Consider the following 18,818-nt stretch of genomic DNA (forward strand, 5'->3'; position numbering starts at 1 on the left):
CACGTATGTCACAGATGTAGACAGTCCAGTGTAAGTTCCACACTGACTGTAGTACGGTTCATTCTAGTAGGACTGTGGTTTACATTTGATTCGACATAGTGGTTAAGACTCGACCTGTGCAGCACCATGGAAATCCGACACACTCTTCCTTACATTTCAATGTTTCTTTTTTTCCCTCATGCCAAAGATGTTTTATATTACACATTCTTATTTACTCCTTTCGGCGTGACTTCTCTACAACATTTCTCGCGCTATTGAAGTTTCCTAAGTTACTGTTTCATTGATACATCATAAGCAGAACAACAATAGTTCAGGAAAGAAATTTTTGCAACAAAAGTGGAAATGTGTAATATTACATAATAGTAAGTGAGCCCGACTTATCGCCTGTCAAAGGTACATAATATTTTTTCGCCCTATTGTCATAACAGGACAAATGATTATATTGCCAACTAACACTAGTGTGTTGGAGTAGTTTCGTATCCCACAATTAGATTTAAAAATTATAGTGTTAATATACACTAAATATTAGTATTTATATGGTTAAGAATACTGCGCAAGAAAAAGGTAGCAACAAACAGACAACATAATAATCTCCATCAGAATTGGTTAGCTAATGTCCTGTTCTTCACGTTCCTTCAGCAACAACTGTTGGTGCTTGTTGAGTCATACACAACAGAGTGGGATATTCCCCCTGAACATATGCACGTCTTCTTTAATTCAACAGCATTCAGGTTGTTGCAGTAGTAAGGCATTGAAGGCGCATTCTGGAGGATCAAGGTCAAATTACCATCTAGTCTTTAAAATTTAGATTATCCGTGGTTTCCTCTATCAGTTAAGGCTGAAGTCACGATGATCCCTATGAAATGGCCCTATCCCCGCACTTTCCCAGTACAAGGTTGTGTTTCGTTTCTAATGACCTCCCAATCGATAGGACATTAAACCGTAATTTTCCTTTTGTTTTATTTGTTTTCAATATGATTAGAGGCTCCTAAACAATTCAGTTCAGACGCACAACACACTCAATTCTGAAGGACACAGATCAGGTACAGCTTGGTAATTCATATGCCTACTGTCACGTGTGTAATGTGTTGTGTAAATTTCATTTCAGTCGCTTCTGTCGTTCTTGATGTAGCGATTTTCACGAAGTTTAGCGTATTGACAAGTACAGGAAATACATTGCAGTACAGATGAGAAATCTGGCAACGAAAAGACAGAAACGTCATGTAACATATAGAATTCCTTCTTTATTACGGTGTCAAGTCATGTACATTTTACACTTTTCGTCGGTGGACATTTTAGAAGTATTTATAAGTTCACAAAGACAGTTTTCTTTTCTTTTGTTCATTTCGCTGAATGCTATCAGCTAATAATAAAAAATTTCTTAGTTACATACGGGCGGTCATTCGTAACTGCAACGTTGACTGCAAAAGCTTACTTTTCGTCCTTGCGTCCGTCATTGAGGAACTCGAATCTCATTCGGAGGTAGTGTCAAAGTGTTCCATTTCTGCAGGCTGTGTAATTTTGTTATAATATTAAATTTGACAGATATCGCATAAATCAAATCCAAAGGAAACATTATTAATCACCAAACATTGTGTTTGAGGCAATCAAAACTAATACACAAATAAAAATATATACTTACACATAAATTTTTATTGAAAGACATAAACGGCAAGAAAAACTAAATGCGACCGTCGTTTCTTTTATTAGGGGAACATTTCGTCGTAGGAGACATGTGACACAATCCTGTTGGCCATTTCAAGAAGTACATCTGCAATTGATCTCTCGATGACAGGTTTAGCCAGCGGCCAGATGTTTATACCATTGTCGCCTTGGTCATAGGTATCATCACCTAAAAAGAAGTAGCAAACAATTCAGAATAAATTTGTGAATATCATCATAAATCAAAGAAATTTACTGCATATGCAAAAAATAATTTCTGGTTGGAGACCTGTGAAGCCCTGTCACAGACAACTGAGACGAAATATTCACATTTCGACAAGTTACGCTCCTCATTTGCGGATTATTTCTGTAATATAACCCGTTCAAGACCGAGCGAAACTCCTTGGTTAGAGGAGCATAGTGTTACTAATTCATTTAACGTAAGGAGAAATTTTCGAACAGACAAGTTTTTGGCGATACGTGCAACTGCAGAATTCGAGAATGCAGACATAATATGCCACAAATTTTCTGTATTGCATTGTAATTCTTGTTAATAGGTCTGTATATTATCATTATTATTATCTTCTTTCCTTTCTCAGACCTTAGGTCTGGTTATAAATGGAAAGTGACGCGGACCTTGATCAACCGTGACTTCCTTTTAACTGTATGGTATATGTTATATTGCATTTAGGAACTTTCGGGTGATTGAACATGTATCAATAATTACGGATTACTGTAGTTGTATATACAAGTTTGGATGTAGCTGTATTGCATTGATGTACTGGTAGATATTGTGTGGTATGACTCCTGTTGTTGATAGTATAATTGGTATGATGTCAACTTTATCCTGATGCAACATGTCCTTGACTTCCTCAGCCAGTTGGATGTATTTTTCAATTTTTTCTCCTGTTTTCTTTTGCATATTTGTTGTATTGGGTATGGATATTTCGATTAGTTGTGTTAATTTCTTCTTTTTATTGGTGAGTATGATGTCAGGTTTGTTATGTGGTGTTGTTTTATCTGTTATAATCGTTCCATTCCAGTATAATTTGTATTCATCATTCTCCAGTACATTTTGTGGTGCATACTTGTAAGTGGGAACATGTTGTTTTATAAGTTTATGTTGTAAGGCAAGATGTTGGTGTATTATTTTTGCTACATTGTCATGTCTTCTGGGGTATTCTGTATTTGCTAGTATTGTACATTCACTTGTGATGTGATCTACTGTTTCTATTTGTTGTTTGCAAAGTCTGCATTTATCTGTTGTGGTATTGGGATCTTTAATAATATGCTTGCTGCAATATCTGGTGTTTATTGTTTGATCCTGTATTGCAATCATGAATCTTTCCGTCTCACTGTATATATTGCCTTTTCTTAGCCATATGTTGGATGCGTCTTGATCGATGTGTGGCTGTGTTAGATGATATGGGTGCTTGCCATGTAGTGTTTTCTTTTTCCAATTTACTTTCTTTGTACCTGTTGATGTTATGTGATCTAAAGGGTTGTAGAAGTGGTTATAAAATTGCAGTGCTGTAGCCAATGTATTTATATGAGTGATGGCTTTATGTATTTTGCTAGTTTCTGCACGTTCTAGAAAGAATTTTCTTAAATTGTCTACCTGTCCATAATGTAGGTTTTTTATGTCGATAAATCCCCTTCCTCCTTCCTTTCTGCTTAATGTGAATCTTTCTGTTGCTGAATGTATATGATGTATTCTATATTTGTGGCATTGTGATCGTGTAAGTGTATTGAGTGCTTCTAGGTCTGTGTTACTCCATTTCACTACTCCAAATGAGTAGGTCAATATTGGTATACCATAAGTATTTATAGCTGTTGTCTTGTTTCTTGCTGTCAATTCTGTTTTCAGTATTTTTGTTAGTCTTTGTCTATATTTTTCTCTTAGTTCTTCTTTAATATTTGTATAATCTATTCCTTTTTTTGTCTGTATCCTAGATATTTATAGGCATCTGTTTTTTCCATCGCTTCTATGCAGTCGCTGTGGTTATCCAATATGTAATCTTCTTGTTTAGTGTGTTTCCCCTTGACTATGCTATTTTTCTTACATTTGTCTGTTCCAAAAGCCATATTTATATCATTGCTGAATACTTCTGTTATCTTTAGTAATTGGTTGAGTTGTTGATTTGTTGCTGCCAGTAGTTTTAGATCATCCATGTATAGCAAATGTGTGATTTTGTGTGGGTATGTTCCAGTAATATTGTATCCATAATTTGTATTATTTAGCATGTTGGATAGTGGGTTCAGAGCAAGGCAGAACCTGAAAGGACTTAATGAGTCTGCTTGGTATATTCCACGCTTAATCTGTATTGGCTGTGACGTGATATTATTAGAATTTGTTTCGATATTAAGTGTGGTTTTCCAGTTTTTCATTACTATGTTTAGGAACTGTATCAATTTAGGATCTACTTTGTATATTTCCAATATTTGTAGTAACCATGAGTGAAGTACACTATCAAAAGCTTTTTGGTAATCAATGTATGCGTAGTGTAGCGACCTTTGTTTAGTTTTAGCTTGATATGTAAACTCTGCATCTGTTATCAGTTGCTCTTTACATCCTCGTGCTTATTATTATTATTATTTCTTTCTATTCTCAGACGTTATGTCTGGTCAAAAATGGACAGTGACGCGGACCTTGATCAAGCGTGACTTCCTTTTAACTGTACGTTATATGTTATATTGCATTTAGGAACTTTCAGGTCATTGAACATGTATCAATAATTACAGATTTTTGTAGTTGTATATATATGTTTGGATGTAGTTTTATTGCGTTGATGTACTGGTGGATATTGTGTGGTACGACTCCTGTAGTTGATAGTATAATTGGTATAATGGCAACTTTATCCTGATGCCACATGTCCTTGACTTCCTCAGCCAGTTGGATGTATTTTTCAATTTTTTCTCCTGTTTTCTTCTGTATATTTGTTGTGTTGGGTATGGATATTTCAATTAATTGTGTTAATTTCTTCTTTTTATTGGTGAGTATGACGTCCGGTTTGTTATGTGGTGTTGTTTTATCTGTTATAATCGCTCCGTTCCAGTATAATTTGTATTCATCATTCTCCAGTACATTTTGTGGTGTGTACTTGTATGTGGGAACGTGTTGTTTTATTAGTTTATGTTGTATGGCAAGTTGTTGATGTATTATTTTTGCTACATTGTCATGTCTTCTGGGGTACTCTGTATTTGCTAGTATTATACATTCACTTGTGATGTGATCTACTGTTTCTGTTTGTTGTTTGCAAAGTCTGCATTTATCTGTTGTGGTATTGGGATCTTTAATAATATGCTTGCTGTAATATCTGGTGTTTATTGTTTGATCCTGTATTGCAATCATGAATCCTTCCGTCTCACTGTATATATTGCCTTTTCTTAGCCATGTGTTGGATGCGTCTTGATCGATGTGTGGCTGTGTTAGATGATACGGGTGCTTGTCATGTAGTGTTTTCTTTTTCCAATTTACTTTCTTTGTATCTATTGATGTTATGTGATCTAAGGGTTGTAGAAGTGGTTATGAAATTGCAATGGTGTAGCCGATGTATTTATATGAGTGATTGCTTTGTGTATTTTGCTAGTTTCTGCTCGTTCTAGAAAGAATTTTCTTAAATTGTCTACCTGTCCATAATGTAGGTTTTTTATATCTATAAATCCCCTTCCACCTTCCTTTCTGCTTAATGTGAATCTTTCTGTTGCTGAATGTATGTGATGTATTCTATATTTGTGGCATTGTGATCGTGTAAGTGTATTGAGTGCTTCTAGGTCTGTGACACTCCATTTCACTACTCGAAATGAGTAGGTCAATACTGGTATACCATAAGTATTTATAGCTTTTGTTTTGTTTCTTGCTGTCAGTTCTGTTTTCAGTATTTTTGTTAGTCTTTGTCTATATTTTTCTTTTAGTTCTTCTTTAATATTTGTATTATCTATTCCTATTTTTTGTCTGTATCCTAGATATTTATAGGCATCTGTTTTTTCCATCGCTTCTATGCAATCGCTGTGGTTATCCAATATGTAATCTTCTTGTTTAGTGTGTTTCCCCTTGACTATGCTATTTTTCTTACATTTGTCTGTTCCAAAAGCCATATTTATATCATTGCTGAATACTTCTGTTATCTTTAGTAATTGGTTGAGTTGTTGATTTGTTGCTGCCAGTAGTTTTAGATCATCCGAGTATAGCAAATGTGTGATTTTGTGTGGGTATGTTCCAGTAATATTGTATCCATAATTTGTATTATTTAGCATGTTGGATAGTGGGTTCAGAGCAAGACAGAACCAGAAAGGACTCAATGAGTCTCCTTGGTGTATTCCACGCTTAATCTGTATTGGCTGTGATGTGATGTTATCCGATTTTGTTTGTATATTAAGTGTGGTTTTCCAGTTTTTCATTACTATGTTTAGAAACTGTATCAATTTAGGATCTACTTTGTATGTTTCAAATATCTGTAGTAACCATGAGTGGGGTACACTATCAAAAGCTTTTTGGTAATCAATGTATGTGTAGTGTAGCGACCTTTGTTTAGTTTTAGCTTGATCTGTCACCTCTGTATCTATTATCAGTTTCTCTTTACATCCTCATGCTCCTTTGCAGCAGCCTTTTTGTTCGTCATATATAATTTTGTTCTGTGTTGTATGTGTCACTAATTTCTGTGTAATGACTGAAGTTAATATTTTGTAGATTGTTGGTAGGCATGTTATGGGGCGATATGTAGCTGGGTTTGCTGTGTCTGCTTGATCTTTAGGTTTCAGATAGGTTATTCCATGGGCAAGTGTATCAGGGAATGTGTATGGGTCTGCAATGTAACTGTTAAATAATTTAGTGAGATGTGAATGTGTTGAGGTGAACTTCTTTAGCCAGTAATTTGCTATTTTATCATTTCCAGGGGCTTTCCAATTGTGTGTAGAATTAATTGCTCGGGTGACTTCATGTTGCAAAATTATCACTTCAGGCATTTGTGGTATCATCTTGTATGAGTCTGTTTCTGCTTGTATCCACCGTGCATGCCTGTTATGTTGTACCGGGTTTGAACAGATGTTGCTCCAGAAGTGTTCCATGTCTGTTACGTTTGGTGGATTGTCTATTTTAATGTGTGTGTTATCTATTGTTTGGTAAAATCTCTTTTGGTTTGTGCTGAATGTTTGGTTTTGTTTCCTTAATGTTTGGTTTTGTTTCCTTCTATTTTCACTTGTTTTGTATCTTCTAAGTCGTTTGGCCAATGCTTGTAATTTCTGCTTCTTTTCATCTAATTGCTCTATTGCTTCTTTTCGTGAGATTTTACCTAACCTTTTTCGTTTTTTGTCTGATATTTCATTTCTTATAAATTGTGTTAGCTGTCCAATGTCTTTTCTCAGTTTTTCTATTCTGATCTGTAGCCTGTGTTGCCATGCTGGTTTTGTGGGTTTCTTCTGTGTGTTGGTTTGTTCTGATCTCTGCCTAGTGTGTATATTTAGTGTAGTGAGTGCTCCTATATAAACCAGTAGTTGTAACTCTTCCATAGTTGTATTTTCCTTTATTTTGTTGTGTATGATTGTGTTGATAGTTTTTATTGCTGTTTCGACTTGTGGGTTATTTGGCGGTCTATACAAGAATGGTCTAATGTCTGTATTTGTGTCTTTGTATTCTATATATGTCAGCTGAAATTTCTCTTCTATATCTAACACGTGTGTCTCTTCGTGTTCTATTTGTGCTTGTTCTGGTGGCTGTCTTAAGATTTCGTTTTCCTCTGATTGTTTAATTGATGCGTGTTGGTCTTTGTTTGTTTGCTCTGGGATGTTTGAGTCCATTACTGTATTTTCTTCTTCTTCTTCTGATTGCACATTATTTTGTTCCAGTATTTGTTGTACTTGTTGTTTGATGTTTTCTAATTCTGACTGGGATATCCTATTATTTTTTATTATTACACAGATCTGATCAGCTAGTTGTTGTTCTGTTAAAAATTTTAATTCCGGGTATCTGGTAATAAATGTTGTGTATACTTGTGATCTGTATCCAGTTGTGTTGGTTCCTAGGTTTGTTGCTTGGTAATAACAGAACATGAGGTGTCGATTAACTTCATCTGACCATCTCATCCTCTGTCTTTGTTTTCCTTCTAGGGTGGTTGCAGGAAGCATATCCTGCAAAACACCTCTATTTGGATTTAAATCATTTTCCAGTTGGCTAGCAGTGTCATTACCATTGTGGGCGGGCATAGGGTTCAAGCGTCGTCCCCGACCATGACGGCGCTTGTCCGAGGCTTCTTTAGTTCTGTCCTGAACCAAGTAATCACACTAAAAGGGGGGTTAGCCCTATTAGTGGTTTGTTCTTTTCGTCGCCTTTTACGACTGGCAGAACATACCGGAGGCCTATTCTTTTCCCGGGCCTTCACGGGGATTATTATTATTATTATTATTATTGACTTTTTTTTCTCAGAGTTAAGTCTGGTTAAAAATGGAACGTGACGCGGACCTCAGTCAAGCATGACTTCCTTGTAACTGTATGGTTTGTAACTGTATGGTATATGTTATATTGCATTTAGGAACTTTCGGGTAATTGAACATGTATCAATAATTACAGATTTTTGTAGTTGTATATATATGTTTGGATGTAGCTGTATTGCATTGATGTACTGGTGAATATTGTGAGGTATGACTCCTGTAGTTGATAGTATAATTGGGATAATGTCGACTTTATCCTGATGCCACATGTCCTTGACTTCCTCAGCCAGTTGGATGTATTTTTCAATTTTTTCTCCTGTTTTCTTCTGTATATTTGTTGTGTTGGGTATGGATATTTCAATTAGTTGTGTTAATTTCTTCTTTTTATTGGTGAGTATGATGTGAGGTTTGTTATGTGGTGTTGTTTTATCTGTTATAATCGTTCTGTTCCAGTATAATTTGTATTCATCATTCTCCAGTATATTTTGTGGTGTGTACTTGTATGTGGGAACGTGTTGTTTTATTAGTTTATGTTTTATGGCAAGTTGTTGATGTATTATTTTTGCTACATTGTCATGTCTTCTGGGGTATTCTGTATTTGCTAGTATTGTACATCCGCTTGTGATGTGATCTACTGTTTCTATTTGTTGTTTGCAAAGTCTGCATTTATCTGTTGTGGTATTGGGATCTTTAATAATATGCTTGCTGTAATATTTGGTGTTTATTGTTTGATCCTGTATTGCGATCATGAATCCTTCCGTCTCACTGTATATATTGCCGTTTCTTAGCCATGTGTTGGATGCGTCTTGATCTATGTGTGGCTGTGTTAGATGATATGGGTGCTTGCCGTGTAGTGTTTTCTTTTTCCAATTTACTTTCTTTGTATCTGTTGATGTTATGTGATCTAAAGGGTTGTAGAAGTGGTTATGAAATTGCAATGGTGTAGCTGATGTATTTATATGAGTGATTGCTTTGTGTATTTTGCTAGTTTCTGCTCGTTCTAGAAAGAATTTTCTTAAATTGTCTACCTGTCCATAATGTAGGTTTTTTATATCTATAAATCCTCTTCCACCTTCCTTTCTGCTTAATGTGAATCTTTCTGTTGCTGAATGTATGTGATGTATTCTATATTTGTGGCATTGTGATCGTGTAAGTGTATTGAGTGCTTCTAGGTCTGTGTCAGTCCATTTCACTACTCCAAATGAGTAGGTCAATACTGGTATAGCATAAGTATTTATAGCTTTTGTCTTGTTTCTTGCTGTCAATTCTGTTTTCAGTATTTTTGTTAGTCTTTGTCTATATTTTTCTTTTAGTTCTTCTTTAATATTTGTATTATCTATTCCTATTTTTTGTGTGTATCCTAGGTATTTATAGGCATCTGTTTTTTTCCATCGCTTCTATGCAGTCGCTGTGGTTATCCAATATGTAATCTTCTTGTTTAGTGTGTTTGCCCTTATTATTATTATTATTATTATTATTATTACCATTATTATTAATATTATCATTATGTAAGTACAACAACCTCTTCTCCTAGGCAACACACAGGAGTCAGAATTGACAGAAAGAAAGATTTTGCTGAAAGATCAGTAATTATTTCCGCAGTGTTCAGTATGTGTGGTAAACATTGTTCATAGACTAGTGTTGATATAATTAAGGACAATTGTAACAGTAACAACTATATTTTATGAAGTGTCAATACTTTAAAAGCAAGCTATCGATTTATAAAAACTAATTATTAACAACTTTCTATATTATCAGTAAACTCTTCCGGGCTAAGTTGCCGTGGTCGATCTGTAGAACTTCTTCTCCCTGACGTTTCGTTCTCAACTACGGAGAACATCTTCCGAGGTGACTCGACGACTGGCTGCTAGGAGCTGGGGCCGCCGCTTATATAGAGATCGTAGGGGGCGCCACCACACGCCACGTGGTGTCGATGTGCAGCTATCTCTGGCTATGGTTTGTTCTCTCGATTGCAGGCAATCGATTGTCACGTGATTGATGCAACGTCGACCGCCATATCTTGTCCAATTTTAATCCTTCTTCTTTACGATTAAAATTGAATTGGTGTTTGTGTATTTGAATTGCCTCTCTATACATACGTGTATAAACGAAACGTCAGGGAGAAGTTCTACAGATCGACCACGGCAACTTAGCCCGGAAGAGTTTACTGATAAAGACGCCGGCCGTGAAAGCCTACATGGAACTTTCTATATTGCCTCTTACTTAACTTTACGTGTATTTCGTACGCATTCTTTTAAATTACATTATAGCAGATACCGATTACAGTTGCAATTTTCGCCCCATCGTAAAAACTTTCGCCGAAACGGCGAATTTGCGCCAGCATTGATCAATTACTTTTATTTTATTCTCTGAAACTGTTACTGAAAATTTGCTCGAATAATTGTTGCTGTAAGTTTGTTTCTTTACTTCAGCCATCTTACATTTCACAGAAGAAATGTTGCTTATAATTTTATATAAAAATTTTAAAGTTTTTTACGACCTTTTTACAGTGCCATTAACATTCTTAACGTAGGAATGTATCTTATTAATTTGAACACGAAAGTAACATATGACAATTACGTGAGCGTTGTTTCAAAGATATAGTGATTTCCTTCTGTGCTTACGAATATCAGAAATTGATTACTGAATCTTTGAGTTTTAAGCTCAGTGAAACGTAGCTACAGATTTTTTCTCTGTATGTTAGAGAGGTACGTCTTTCTAAGGTCATCACCGAGAGAAAGGCTTGCATCAGACCGCAACCAACAGCTCTCTTACCTTTGTGCAAATAAGCTAAATCTGCTTCTCTGAGTTATATGTGACATTCAGCTGTAAGGTTGCTCTTCAAATTTTCTTTATCTATTAACCCTTGTAGTTAACTGGTGATATGTGTATCAAATCATTTAATTTTTCTATACGTTATCCCCTATTTTAATCACCAATCTCAAAGGCTTACATTTAGTGTCACGATGATAGCGCAATTTTTTAACAGTGGTGTCCACTCGTATTGGAACGCCATTTTTTTTTTTTTTTTTTTTTTTTGCAGATTTTGACTTGAATCTCTCCATGAGCCCTCTCGGAACATCGTTAATAATGTTTAGCCTCCAAAATTCAGAAATGTTTCAACATTAAGAATTCGCAACCAGTGATGGTGCAACAACGATTAATTGAAAATAAAATAAAAAGGGACCGGTAGCCCTGTCTCTCTCCATACATGGAATTCACTTTATTTCTGAACCAATCGCAGGCGCAAAGTACTCTCATTTAGTAATAAATGCTGGATTTACTTCCTTCATAAAGCAATAATAATTTTCTTAACCGTCTTTGCGAAGGAGTAAATACTCTTTCTTTATATGTGCAGCACAATATACATAAATGACCTTGTCGATGACATCGGAAGTTCACTGAGACTTCTTGTGGATGATGCTGTGGTGTATCGAGAGGTTGTAACAATGGAAAATTGTACTGAAATGCAGGAGGATCTGCAGCGAATTGACGCATGGTGCAGGGAATGGCAATTGAATTGCAATGTAGGCAAGTGTAATGTGCTGCGAATACATAGAAAGATAGATCCCTTATCATTTAGCTACAACATAGCAGGTCAGCAACTGGAAGCAGTTAATTCCATAAATTATCTGAGAGTACGCATTAGGAGTGATTTAAAATGGAATGATCATATAAAGCTGATCGTCGGTAAAGCAGATGCCAGACTGAGATTCATTGGAAGAATCCTAAGGAAATGCAATCCGAAAACAAAGGAAGTAGGTTACAGTACGCTTGTTCGCCCACTGCATGAATACTGCTCAGCAGTGTGGGATCCGTACCAGATAGGGTTGATAGAAGAGATAGAGAAGATCCAACGGAGAGCAGCGCGCTTCATTACAGGGTCATTTAGCAATCGCGAAAGCGTTACGGAGATGATAGATAAACTCCAGTGGAAGACTCTGCAGGAGAGACGCTCCGTAGCTTGGTACGGGGTTTTGTTGAAGTTTCGAGAACATACCTTCACCGAGGAGTCAAGCAGTATATTGCTCCCTCCTACGTATATCTCGCGAAGAGACCATGAGGATAAAATCAGAGAGATTAGAGCCCACACAGAAGCATACCGACAATCCTTCTTTCCACGAACAGTACGAGACTGGAACAGAAGTGAGAATCGATAGAGGTACTCATGGTACCCTCCGCCACACACTGTTAGGTGGCGTGCGGAGTATGGATGTAGATGTAGATATACATGTCATAGATGATATGCTTAAAAATAGGCAAAAATAATTAAAATATTTCAATAACCCTCTAATATTCACACTTGTTCTCGAACCAGTGCTGTGGATGTGTTATCTAACTCGAAAATAATCCTTAGAAGCATTTACATCTTAATCTTAGAGTTGTCTTTACCTTTTGAGAGGGTAAAGAAGTCGACTGAAGTTATATTTCAGTTAAACAATCTGGACAAACAGAAATAACTTCTAATGCACAAGGCTACCTCCAGTACACGTTAGATATCGGTTTATGAACCTCTTTAGGCCATATACGTTTTCTATTTGTACTGTATGGGTACATACGTATTAATAGTTGTCAATCTAGTGGAAACATGGACCAAAGGAAAACCTGATGGTAGGTACCGTTTTGATCCGCCCCGTGCATTGTATGGTTCCTGCCTCCTCCTCGGCACGCTGTACACAAGGTAGTCGAGGCGTTGTTCAAGCCTGTCCCATTCTTTAAAGGAGAGGTGCCTTATGTTACACAGTGTGTTCGAGAGTTTGTACCATGATGCGCTACAGATTACAGCTGGTCTCAAACATGATCTGTCGGGCTCAGGTCAGCAGATAATGCAGGAAATTCCACACACTGTGAGGATTACTGCCTCCTGGAGGAAGGTGTCCTCGAGATGTCCGCGGTTTATTCGTGCATTATCGTCTTGAGAGCCGAAGCCGTCCCTGAAATGTTAACTCTAGGGCGGGGCAGTAGGTAGGAGGTTCCTGTACTGGTGCTGCACAGTCGTAAAATTACCCTCTATTGCGTTGAGAGGCGCCCAACATTCCTGTATGATACTGGCCCGAACATTGTTGACTCACCTCTCTGGTAATCACTGACTGCCTTCACTCTCTCCCACGATGCTCTTTAGGCGGCAGACAAATAAATGGTTCAAATGGCTCTGAGCACTATGGGACTCAACTGCTGTGGTCATAAGTCCCCTAGAACTTAGAACTACTTAAACCTAACTAACCTAAGGACAGCACACAACACCCAGCCATCACGAGGCAGAGAAAATCCCTGACCCCGCCGGGAATCGAACCCGGGAACCCGGGCGTGGGAAGCGAGAACGCTACCGCACGACCACGAGATGCGGGCGGCAGACAAATAATACATACATCAGTGGCAGAGAACCCAGGTCCACTGATCCCAGTTCCTTTCCAAGTGTCCCTTCGTCTACAGCCTTGAGGACTTGTACTGTTGGCCGTATTGTACATTTAAAGGCCAAATTCCTCATGTGGAGAGACTTTAGCTCTGTCTGGGACAACACAGCCCTCCTGGTTGCCTCTAAAAAGGCACCGCACTGTTCTGTAATACTCTCCTGCAGTGGAGCCAGTGTTAAAAGATCCCTGACAGATGGCAGCAATGTGGTGGCCAACACTCAACTGCGACACGCAGACAGCTGCACGCAAAAACTGTAAACATCTATGGAACTGCAACAACGCTGAGGAATCGGCATAAAGAATTTGAAATATATCAGGCACAACCACGTGCCTCTTTCATTTAATATGTTTCTGATTCACTGATTAGATGGTAATAACAGTGCAGATTCCTATAGCATTGCTTTTATGAAAGTATATCAGAACACAGTGACTATATACACTGAGCTCCTTCGGGCCTTATTTCTTTTTGTTTGATAAGATGCTGGACTCCCTTGTTCTTCTGAGTGATGTAAGTTGTAAGGTGCAGTGCACTGGGTTTGGGATAGGCAGAGCAGAGAATGCAGCGAAAAGAGCGGCGCCTTGCATCAGCCCAGGCTGAAGCTTCAGGAGTGGTCTCCGCCCCGCACACCCCCCCCCCCACCCCCCTCTCCATCACTCCCCACCTACGGCAGGCTACTGTGCATTTTACAACCAAGCCTTGTCCAGAGGCCAAACTGAGGGTGGGAAGCGACTCTAGCAGAAGGAGAGTGGCACTTTCTAATATTGCGTATTTAGAAAGAAAGACGGCTTGCAGAAAATAATGGCCTAGCCTTACGAGCAGCCTTCTAGTTTCAGACAACCTCTGAAGCAAAGCTAGTTGCTGGGTGGAAAAATTAACCACTGGTAAAGCTGATAGTGACACCGTGGAGACGGTACCGAAACGACAGTTCTTTAGAGGTAGAAGCTCATATTGTGATGTGGTAGATGTATGATCGTGATGCTTCGTATTGGTGGAATTTTGTCTGCTTGAAGGAACCTCGCTATTGGATGGCCGTGTTCGCATTTTCCGCATCAGCAGGCATCTCCCGTTTGGTAGAAAGAAATACCAGTGCATAAGGCTGAGCCTAATAGACATCAAAAAAGTGTTGCATCACCTCGGTTCCGAGAGTTTCGGAACCTGTACAGAAAACTAGAACAGATATCAACATAAACATCATTTTTGCCCTTTTTATTGCTCATGAAAAGCACACATTGCATGTTGCACAGCGAGACCTTCTGAGGTGGTGGTACAGATTGCTGTACACACCGGTACCTTTAATACCCAGTAGCACGTCCTCTCGCATTGATGCATGCCTTTATTCGTCGTGGCATACTATCCATGAGTTCGTCAAGGCACTGTTGTCCCACTCCTCAACGGCGATTCGGTGTAGATTCCTCAGAGTGGTTGGTGGGTCACGTCGTCGATAAACAGCCCTTTTCAATCAATCCCAGGCATGTTCAATAGGGTTCATGTCTGGAGAACATACTGGCCGCTCTATTCGAGAGATGTCGTTATCCTGCAGGAACTCATTCACAAGATGTGCAATGGGGGCGCGAATTGTCGTTTATGGAAGACGAATACCTCGCCAATATGCTGCCGATATGTTTTTATTATCGGTCGGAGGATGGCATTCACGTATAGTACAGCCGTTACGGCGCCTTCCATGACCCCAGCGGCCCCACATGATACCACCCCAAAACAGCAGGTAACCTCCACCTTGCTGCACTTGCTGGACAGTGTGTCTAAGGCGTTCAGTTTGACCGGGTTGCCTCCAAGCACGTCTCCGACGATTGTCTGGTTGAAGGCATATGCGATACTCATCAGTGAAGAGAACATGATGCCAATCCTGAGCGGTCCATTCGGCATATTTTTGGGCCCATCTGTACCGCGCTGCATAGTGTCGTGGTTACAAAGATGTACCTCGCCATGGACGTCGGGAATGAAGGTGCGCTTCATGCTGCCGATTTTGCAGTTTCAGGTGCAACGCGACGTCCTGTGGCTGCACTAAAAGCATTATTCAACATGGTGGAGTTGCTGTCAGGGATCCTCCGAACCGTAATTCGTAGGTAGCAGTCATCCACTGCAGTAGTAGCCCTTGGGCGGCCTGAGCGAGGCATGTCATGGACAGTTCTGGTCTTTCTGTATCACCTCCATGTCCGAACAACATCACTCTGGTTCACTCCGAGGTGCCTGGATCCTTTCCTTGTTGAGAGCCCTTCCTGGCACAAAGTAACAATGCGGACGCGATCGAACTGTGGTATTGACCGTCTAGGCATTGTTAAACTACAGACAACACCAGTCGTGTACATCCATCCTGGTGGAATGACTGGAATTGATCGGCCGTCGGACCTTCTGCTGTTGCATGATTCTCCACATCTTTGGGCGGGTTTAGTGACTTCTCTGAACAGTCTAAGAGACTGTGTCTGTGATACAACATCCACAGTCAACGGCTATCTTCAGGAGTTCTGTGAACTATGACGATACAAAACTTTTTTTTAATGTATGTATACTCAGGAATCATGTAAGTGTGTGTATCTTGTGCATATTAGCCGTGTACGTTGTAGACGGACAGAGGCGTGCATCTTGGTAAACGAGTGGGGTCAGGAGTTGTTACATCAGCATGACCCTCTTCCTGTACCATAGAGCTATTTGCACAAGAGCAGAATTCTGCGTGAATGTCGGTGGACAGTTACAATGAGCATAATAAGCAGCATTGCTGTGTTAGGGCGTTTCTTGGTCTGTAATTGTGGAAGTAATTTCGATCACCTGTTTCAGGTGCACCACTAATGTAGCGAATGTATCAGTTCCTCAAAAACTATTAGTATTACTACCACTGGTTTTCTTTGGTGTTAAAGAGATTCGAGGATAATTTTCAGACTGCCGTTAGTTTCAGAAAGGCAATTTTCCTGTTTGTTCAAGTACCGTTGAAAATCAACAAAGCTACTACTTGAAGTTTGCATAAAGAGATTGTAAATCGTTTCATGTTCATACGTCATCTGTTGGGAATGATTGTGTTTTTAATTGAATTAATTACTGTCTCAATCGGAAGACTGTTTCTATTAAACATCTTTCATTCACATTGAATAGCTTTAGGGTCTATAACTAGACCCTTAAACCATTCACGTTGTCCATTAAAGTTGTGCACACTAAATTATAGCTTATCTCTTAAAAGTGTCTCTGGCTCTTACACTACTGGCCATTAAAATTGCTACACTACGAAGATGACGTGCTACAGACGCTAAATTTAACCTACAGGAAGAAGATGCTGTGATATGCACATGATTAGCTTTTAAGAGCATTCACACAAGATTGGCGCCGGTGGCGACATCTACAACGTGCTGACATGAGGAAGGTTTCCAACCGATTTCTCATGCACAAACAGCAGTTGACCGGCGTTGCCTGGTGAAACGTTGTTGTGATGCCTTGTGTAAGGAGGAGAAATGCACTCCATCACGTTTCCGACTTTGATAAAGGTCGGATTGTAGCCTATCGCGATTGCGGTTTTTCGTATCGCGACATTACGGCTCGCGTTGGTCGAGGTCCAATGACTGTTAGCAGATGGAATTGGTGGGTTCAGGACGGTAATACGGATCGGCGTGCTGGATCCCAACGGCCTCGTATCACTAGCAGTCGAGATGACAGGCATCTTATCCGCATGGCTGTAACGGATCGTGCAACCACGTCTCGATCCCTGAGTCAACAGATGGGGACATTTACAATACAGCAACCATCTGCACGAATAGTTCGACGACGTTTGCAGCAGCATGGACTATCAGCTCGGAGACCATGGCTGCGGTTACCCTTGACGCTGCATCACAGACAGGAGCCCCTGCGATGGTGTACTCAACGACGAACCTGGGTGCACGAATGGCTAAATGTCATTTTTTCGGATGAATCCAGGTTCTGTTTACAGCATCATGATGGTCAAATCCGTGTTTGGCGTCATCGCGGTGAACGCACATTGGAAGAGTGTATTAGTCATCGCCATACTGCTGTATTACCCAACATGATGGTATGGGGTGCTATTGGTTACACGTCTCGGTCACCTCTTGTTCGCACTGACGGCACTTTGAACAGTGGACGTTACATTTCAGATGTGTTACGACCCGTGGCTCTACCCTTCATTCGATCCCTGCCAAACCCTACATTTCAGCAGGATAATGCACGACCGTATGTTGCAGGTCCTGTACGGGCCTTTCTGGTGACAGAAAATGTTCGACTGCTGGCCTGGCCAGCACATTCTCCAGATCTCTCACCAACTGAAAACGTCTGGTCAATGGTGGCCGAGCAGCTGGCTCGTCACAATACGCCAGTCACTATTCTTAATGAACTGTGGTATCGTTTTGAAGCTGCATGGGCATCTGTACCCGTACACGCCATCCAAACTCTGTTTGACTCAATCCCCAGGCATATCAAGGCCGTTATTACGACCAGAGGTGCTTGTTCTGGGTACTGATTTCTCAGGATCTATGCACTCAAATTGCTTGAAAATGTAATCACATGTCAGTTCTAGTATAATATATTTGTCCAATGAATACCCGTTCATCATCTGCATTTCTTCTTGGTGTAGCGATTTTAATGGCCAGTAGTGTAATTAGTTTTATGGATCAGGATAACATTTCACGCAAACGTAGTGACACACATTTACTAAATCGCATTACATTACACGTTAATGTAGGAATATGAAGCTGCTGGATCCAGCTGTCAGGAATCTTCTTGTGGCAGCTCGACTACAGGTGTAGCTAAGAGCAGTAGTCGTTTGGCAACGATCACCACTTGATACTGTTCACAGCCTGTGACCAACACCAGTTCGGTACGCAATTTCCCTTTTTGCCATAAACTGACACTATGTGCACAATCTAAGCTTGAAGTAAAACTTCGTGGTATGTTGATATACTCGACTATGTATAAAAGCTCCAGTGTCACATTCACCGTTGAAGACAGAACGCACTGTACTGAACTGCACCGAGAATGCCGGTTTATTTTTATCACCATTAGACACATGCCCTATACAGCTATTTCCTGTAATCAGAGGTGTATTTTTCGATATAGAAACTAAAAAATATTCACGTCATAAAGATAATGGAAACTTCTTGAGTAATTTATTTACAAATTACACTATTCGAGCCGGCCGCTGTGACCGAGCGTTTCTAGGCGCTTCAGTCCGGAATCGCACTGCTGCTGTGGTCGCAGGTTCGAATCCTGCCTCGGGCATGGATGTGTGTGATGTCTTTAGGTTAGTTACGTTTAAGCAGTTCTAAGGTCTAGGGGACTGATGACCTCAGATGTTAAGTCCC

The 18,818-nt window shown here is 39.5% G+C and overlaps 1 protein-coding gene across 2 annotated transcripts in view; it reads right to left on the reverse strand.

Annotated features, from left to right (window-relative positions):
- Positions 1 to 1,224: 1,224 nt before the first annotated feature.
- Positions 1,225 to 18,818, reverse strand: part of LOC126161838 (uncharacterized) — a 55,389-nt gene continuing 37,795 nt past the window's right edge. The window contains exons 6-7 of one of the 2 annotated variants that reach the window (XR_007534964.1): positions 1,643 to 1,852; positions 1,225 to 1,511 (exon numbers count right to left, since the gene is read on the reverse strand). Coding sequence is in view for 1 of the 2 variants with exons in the window: in XM_049917943.1 (XP_049773900.1) it covers positions 1,707 to 1,852 (146 nt within the window). In the remaining variant the exon portion in view is untranslated. Of the gene's footprint in view, positions 1,512 to 1,638; positions 1,853 to 18,818 lie in introns of those variants that run through there. The other variant, XM_049917943.1, reaches the window with a different exon arrangement.

Source organism: Schistocerca cancellata, chromosome 2 (assembly GCF_023864275.1).
Source record: "Schistocerca cancellata isolate TAMUIC-IGC-003103 chromosome 2, iqSchCanc2.1, whole genome shotgun sequence".
Lineage (NCBI taxonomy): Eukaryota > Metazoa > Arthropoda > Insecta > Orthoptera > Acrididae > Schistocerca > Schistocerca cancellata.